Source organism: Lutjanus erythropterus, chromosome 3, assembly GCF_056507025.1.
Source record: "Lutjanus erythropterus isolate fLutEry1 chromosome 3, fLutEry1.hap2, whole genome shotgun sequence".
NCBI classification, from domain to species: Eukaryota; Metazoa; Chordata; class Actinopteri; order Lutjaniformes; family Lutjanidae; genus Lutjanus; species Lutjanus erythropterus.
This window is the reverse complement of record NC_139319.1, coordinates 41,135,906-41,143,405: the sequence shown is the minus strand read 5'-3', so window position 1 is coordinate 41,143,405 and position 7,500 is coordinate 41,135,906. Positions and strand designations below refer to the sequence as shown.

General features: G+C 37.7%; 1 protein-coding gene across 1 annotated transcript in view; it reads right to left on the bottom strand.

The window, feature by feature from the left end:
- Positions 1-7,423: 7,423 nt before the first annotated feature.
- LOC146330696 (uncharacterized) overlaps positions 7,424-7,500 on the bottom strand; it is a 2,739-nt gene continuing 2,662 nt past the window's right edge. The window contains exon 3 of the mRNA XM_084711591.1: positions 7,424-7,500. This exon is cut by the window's right edge and continues 219 nt beyond it. Within this exon, the coding sequence (XP_084567717.1) occupies positions 7,424-7,500 (77 nt within the window).

Sequence of the window (7,500 nt, the reverse complement as noted above, 5' to 3'; positions counted from 1 at the left end):
TGCACAGCACTAATAATTACCAATCAAGGTCATTTATTACATTGCATAATACAAAGGTATACAAAAACATGCAGAGTAGCTCCATAATGCTACACACACAATATAACAGTAGAGATAATTAAATTCAGAGTAGAATAAGATAAAATATGAATCAAAAACAATATGTGCACTTATTTATAAATATACATATACAGGAAATAATTTAGTCATGCAATATTTGAATTTGTGTCACTGAACATAGTTAATATATTAAGTCATGTAGATAACATGGTCAACACTTCACATAAAAAGTTTGACATCTGGGAAAAACTGTCCATCTGTGTCTCAGCTCTGCCTGGTCCTCTCTGTCCTCTCTGTCCTCTCTATCCTCTCTGTCCTCTCTGTCCTCTCCGTCCTCAGCAAAAGCCCCCCGACAGACGTGAATGAACTCAAGGAAGATAAATTCAAAAGTAACCAGGTGAGCTGACAAACTCCTGGGCTGAGTGTTGCTCATTAGCTGGACATGAACTTTTTAAAGATTCTGCTACTGATAATTCTGTTTTAAAGTGACTTTTCCTGCAGGAGTTTCTGCCATTGATTTCACTGGAAATGTTAAATGTAAAGACTGAAAGCAGAGCCAAGAGGAGGTGCAGAAGTCTAGTTCTGTCTCAGGCTACTTGATTCATAACATGCTGAAAGGTTATTATGGAAGTATTGCTCATTGATGCTAACAAAACGTCTTCTACCACAGCTTTAAGTCCAAGTCTTGAGTCCACACCTGTGGATATTTCATATGCGAGCGCAAAACAGATGTAGAATCAGTCCAAGAGCATATCATAATCATTTCTTTCATCTGACTGTTCATAAATTAATCTCACAGATAAAGTCTGATGATTCACTGCAGTAGAAATCATTCCACTTTTTTAAATAAGTAGAGTGTGTTCCAATCACAACACAGTTTTCAGCTGGTTTATGATTATCCGGCTGATTGACTCTCCAGTACCTAGAGATGAACAAAAACTGATTAGACAAAAAATATTATAAATCAATACAGTTGACATCTGTGAATTGTACTTTCAGTGCATGATATTATGAGGTCCCACATAAATAAAAGTGAATATAAAGAAAGAGAAATGTCAGGTGTTTGATTTGGGAGTCACATCATGGATGTTCACAATCACACAATCTGTAGACAGAACTCACACAAACACAGTTCTTTATTGTCATTATATAAAGCTGAGCAGAGCTCATCTCTGTATCATCTGTCTTCTTTAATCTTTGAATTCAAGTCTGTGCAGACTTTGTCTCCAGAGACACATTAAGACCACCCTGGACTTTATTGTTACTTCATCAATGTCTCCCTGTTCTGACACACATTTAGAGTGTAGACAGTCAATAGATGAGAAAATGGAGAATGTCTTACGTTTCAGTAGCGTTTGTCCCATCTACCCATTTCCAGACTCCCTCTGTCTCTTCATCAGTCAGACCAATCCAGACACGCAGATCAAATGAGCTGATAAACTTCTGGATTTCAAAGAGACAATCAGATGGATCACAGTTACAGTTATTATAGTTATTTCTCATTTTTTTATTCACTGTCTTTCCAAAGAGATCACTTAAAGATTCACCTTTTGATGAAATTACTGATGGCTGCAATATTGTCATGAAATAGCAAACACAGGTGATACCAATGATAATTTTTAAGGCTCTGTTCCATTTAGTGTAGCAGAGTCTCTCCAGTGAGTCAACATGCACATTAGCAGCACTCTGCCTCTGTTTGAGCTGAATGGATGGAACCTTCATTAGTATCACTGGTAACACCTGTGTTTACGCTGTGATTTCATGTCTAAATGGCTGCCATGAAGAAGGTCTGTGTTCTCAGGTTTGAATGATTCATTTCCATGTTACCTGTTCACATGGACTCCTTTCAGACCTGATATTAACTTGTGTGTGTACGAGTGATTGAAGAGAACTTGTGGCACCAATTTTCTCGTATTTTGAATTTTCTTTCAGATATGAAGACAGTTTACGAGGTCCAGACGTGTTGTAGAGTCATGTTGTGCAGTCAGTCTGCTGTTAGCCAAACTGTCATTATTTTGTATTATGTTGACATTATCCTGTTTGACTATATTTCAAATGATAAATTACATATAAAGCCTCTCGTCATTCATTTAATGATCTATTATTACCTTGTGCAGGTTTATGAAGTCTCTGTCCAGGTGAACATTCTCACTTATTCTGTCCTCTGTCTCTTTCATGAATACTTCTCCTTAACTCTTTTCTCTCACTGTGGTCATTGATCGCCCCTTACTGTGGCTGTGATGAGTTATTTTGTTTTCCCCCTCTTAAGTCAATTTCATATTGAGATGTTTCTTCTTCATTTCAATGAAAGTCCGACCCTCCAGCATTAACAGCACTCACTTTTCCTGTTTCTTTGCTTTAGCAGGTCTTTTAATTTCACTGCTGATGCTGATTATTGGGGTGTTAATTATGCTCATTTACAAGTCTCATGCACATGCAGTCAAATACTCACAGGTGGATCATTTTCATGGTTTTCTGAACTTATGAGTGTTTGTTGAATCTGATGTGGCATGTTCATACGAGCCTTTTGTCCCAAAAAAGTCAGAGAAATTTAAGATAAGAATATGAAAATGTTCTTGCGTGAGACCCAATGTGTTTTTGAGAGGAACAGACAGGAGGGTCGCTCTGTGGGGTCTGACTCTGTCATTAATGTGTGTCTTTGTCATGTGTGATGTGAAAACATCAGATTTCCACACAGCTAAAACAAGTCAAAGTGTGTGTCCTCACAGCATGAAGCTGTTGTGCTGTGCTGCTGACAGCGCAGGTAAAATATGAGGCTTGTGTTGGCTGATAGAGGAGTTTAGTGTGGTGCTGAACTGAAAATAAAGGAATGAATAAATGACCAAACAGAAAGGAGTCCACTTGTGATCAGATCAGCTAGGACACATGTTAATACTGGGTCTGAACAAGGTTATTATTTCTGCAGCTTTGTACAAGTCATTGTGGATTCATCTTCCTCCTTTTTAAAATACATTTCTGTAACCTGTTTTGACACACTGACCTTTATTTCTTCATCTTTTTAAATTTTTCTTCTACCTCATACTAAACACACTATCAAACAGGTTTGTTTAGTTGTTGTCTATATTTTAGATGAAATCCTTTAAAGATCCAGTGTGTAAAATTTACAGGGATTTATAAACAGAATTTTGAAATGTGGAATATAATATTCACTGGCTCTAGCATTTGCATTAGTTTTGTGGCTGCCGTATGAGTAGGAGGGTGAGATGAGGTGTAGATGCCACTAAATCCTACACACTGGTCCTTTAACTGCATCATTAAACACAGATAACAGGAAGTCCTAATATTCAAATGATGAGTTTGGGAAGGGAAGCATGTTTTGTACTTTGGTGGCATTTATAACTTAGAAAAGTTTACAGAGAATAAAATAAAAACAAAGTCACTCACCTGTTCCTTCTCATTAGATATGATCACCAGGTGTGCATCCTGATCCTCACAGAACTTTTTGCTGTCATTCCAGTTTTTCTTTGATTGTATTGTTGGTTGTTTCTTGTTAGAAATTAAATAACAGCTCTTGTTAAATGGTATCCAATAGTCCGGACAGTAATGCGCCTCTATATACAAAATGATAAAATAAATGACATGTCTTCAGTAACAAAACTTTATGACACGATTAAAGACAAACACAATTCAGAGCATCAAGCAGAAACAGCACTCTCAGTTTTTATATGCTGTGCTGTATGTTACCCATCTGTTCTATCAATCAGTTAAAAAGCTCTCCATGTCTAAACAGTGAAGTGGAACTGCATCCCCACGTCTGAGCCTCACTGCACCATTTTGAGAAATGCTAAAAAGAGGGAAAAATGTTGAGGAGGGGTGTGTGCAGGGGCGACACAGGACAAGGACAGTAGGGGGCGTGGCTACAACAGCTGCCTGAGAGAGCGATCACTGCTCTGCTAGTAATCAGAGCTAACCTATCATGGTTGACTGCTGTCAGACTCTCTGTGTCTGTGAAGAAACACTGGAAACACAGAGAGTCTGCTGGAGCTTTGACAGTCTCTAGAAGCACATTTGTGACCTTTTTTTCTGTGTTTTATCTCGAGCTAACACTAGTGACTCAGAGAGGCTGCTGGAGCTCTGCTGTGTGTTGTATTAATAGTAGAAGCCCTGCTGTTGAAGTCCAGTGGACTCTTGAACAGCATATGTTATGGAGCAAAGACACCTGGATCTTCATGTTGTCAAGTTTTTTGAAGTCAGAAAAGCCAAATTTTAGGGCAGCAAGACCATCAAATAAAAACAATGATCTGAAGTCCAAGGAAATAATGACTTCAACTTAAAGGTTACAGGTGGTTTTATTTGAGTCTTTTTTTTCCCTTCATTTGTTAACACAGGGGTAAAGGGACACTGGAAGTCAGTCAGAGGTCAGTCTAAATAATGACATCACATATCAAGATAATGACTTATCTCAAAATAATTAGTAATAAGTTTGAGTTGAGTTTTTTTTTTCAGATTTAACTCATTCTTGTGAGATACTAATTCATTATTTTGAGATATTAACTTATTATTTTGAGATAATAAGACATCATTATTGTTTTGAGATACTAACTCAGTAAAATTTGTGATAGTCATTCATTATTTTGAAATACTAACTTGTTTTTTAAAGATTTTTTTTAGATACTAATTCATTTTTTTGAGATAATAAGTCAGTATTTTGATAAAGATTCATATTTTAATGACTAACAGGATTTTTTTTAAATCACAGTGTCAGTGATGGGCTTCCATAGAGAAAGAGAGCACACAGATATTTCATAGAGGACGTAGACGGCGTATATAACACAAATCCAGCTGTTTGTCACTGTTAACAGAGACTCCAGTCTGCAGGGTAAAGCTCAGAATTGTAGAATAACAAGAGACACATCAACACTTCTGTTCATATTCACATGCTGCTTGTGCTCTCTCTCTGTGCTGTGCATCCTTTCCAGTGGTTTATAACAGCTGGAAATCTAACCCACTACTGGTCATGTGATGGTGCACAAGGAGAAACAGGATCATGTCTATAAGAGAACCTTAGATTTTCCAAACTGTTGCACTTGAACACGTCTCGTCGAGTTTGAGGCGTATTGGCAGTTGTATAAAGATAACACCAAGACTAATTTTTATTGTCTGTGTCTAAATCACTTTAAAGGACGTTACATATGTACTCTAAACATTTAATGTCCTCTCTGTCTGTACATAACATACACAAAGCTGTATGGTGAAAGGCTAGTTGTAGTCCCTTTATGCTACTCACAAAAGACAAATTATATAAGTAAATTAATAAATAATAAAAAATTGAACTTTTTTACAGTGTAGTGCATCAACGGACTTGGATGTACCTACAGCCTGAGGAAAGGCACACACAATGATGAAACAACATGTACAAATCTTGAGAGAGTTTCTCAACTCTTGCAAATCCAGGGTTCCCTTCTAAAGAGGACCAAGAATCAGCTAGCTTGGCCCTGCCCAAAGTCTACCTGTTGCCTGGCAACTGTGTCCAGTCAAAACATCGACCATTACATAACGGCCTGGTTTACACTTTTTCTTATTTGCTTTGGCTCAATTCTTGAATTAGAATGACTTTTTTCAAAATATTAAGTCCAAATCTTTGAACAGCTGGTGTGTTTTTTCACAACAGATTTGAATTTCTCATTCATTTAAGTTAATTGCACATGTCGTTGCACAGGTATAATTGTCTTCAATTTGCACAATAAGCACTTTCACATGGTTCACTGATCAATACTTATGAGTTAATTCTCTGAAATCGTTCTCTTTATCAACATCTGTCAGACATACATCTGTATTCCACAATGTGACATTAGATGTTAATGATGTCTGCTGAATCAGGAAATGACCTCCTAGCTGACAGTAACGAACAAAGAATCACATGGACGTCATTTTGTGGCTAATTTGTCGATATATAATTTTACATGGAAGATCAAAGGTGAAATTTCTCTTCACAGTAAATGTAATCAGGGGTGTAGCAGGAGGTGAACCCAAGAGAACTCAGTTCATCACCTCTTTGAAATGAGGCTGAGAGTCTATTCATTCAGACTGAAAGAGGGAGAGAGAGGAAGAGAGAGGGGGGGGGTTTGTTAGGTGGTTGTGTGGTCAGAGTCAGCCAACAGTCATAGTTGTGGAGGCAGCAGTGAAGTCCTGCCTCTTCACCTGCATGAAACACACCCAGGAGAGAGAGCCAGCCTCAAGAAAACAGTGGACTCCTGACAGGCAGGAGTTTGTGCACCTGTAACATACTCAGTGACAGACGAGCTCTCAGAGTTAATACCACGTACTTCTTCATGTTGGTCTGAGGCAGACTCAGACACAGCCACTTCCTCTTTGTATGTAATATGACTAGGGCTGTGAAACGCTTAAAAAAATTAACTTGATTAATAGCAACATTACTGTATGATTAATCGCGATTAATTGCAGTTGAAATACTACATATTACTAATATTACTTGTATTTTCTTCTATTCTTTCTTATATAGTACTGAAGGATGCAATACAGTTAATCCATTACAATTTAAGGATGCTATTTTACAGATTGGTGAAAAATAATAACACATCAGTTTATTTTGTCACATCAGCACTACATTTTGATTAGTGTATTAAATAAATGCCTATGTATCCGTCTGCACACCTCAACTTTCATAAACAAGTCACGTCCATACAGTCTATGTTCACTTAGTTGTGAATGGAGAATTTTGTCCCCCTGAAGCCGCCGTACATCTGACAGGCCACCGTCTGTCATAGGAAACACTCGTGGAGTTACAACTAGTCTGATTGTCACTGTCACTGACAAACCAAGAGATTAACAGTGTTTTCAACTCTCGTGTGTGATCAAATCACCGATCGCAGTGAGTTTTAACCGATCACGGGCAGAAACAGAAATACGAGACAAACCCCGTCCGGCACTGATTCAAAACGGGACGCATTTAATCCTCAAATAGGAGACGATTCCGTATTTCAGCGGTCAGGTGACAACACCAGTGGCGACACAGACCACAGACTGTATGCACAGACAGACTTTACCTAAGTCACGTGACGCGATTGATCGTGCGTTAATTTTTTTTAGTGCGTTATTGTTTCCAGATTAATCTCATGCATTAACGCGTTGACTTTGACAGGCCTAAATATGACCCAACATTTGAAAAACAGTGTTTTTAAGAGCCCTGTTCAAACACACTACCTGTCTGTCAGATTTTTTTTTGTTAAAAAAATTAAACCTGCAAGTGACACTTGAGAGACTGATTTGAATAATGAGCCAAATGACTGAGAAAAACTGTAACACTTATTTTCTTGTGCAATTTAAATGTAATTTCCAAAATATCAAACTATTTCTCTAATTAAAATCATTTTACATATCTTCACTCACCGAGCTGATTTTGTAGTTCGTCTCTCTCAGTGGTCAGGTTGTTGTTTATTGCCTGTAGTTCGTCTCTCT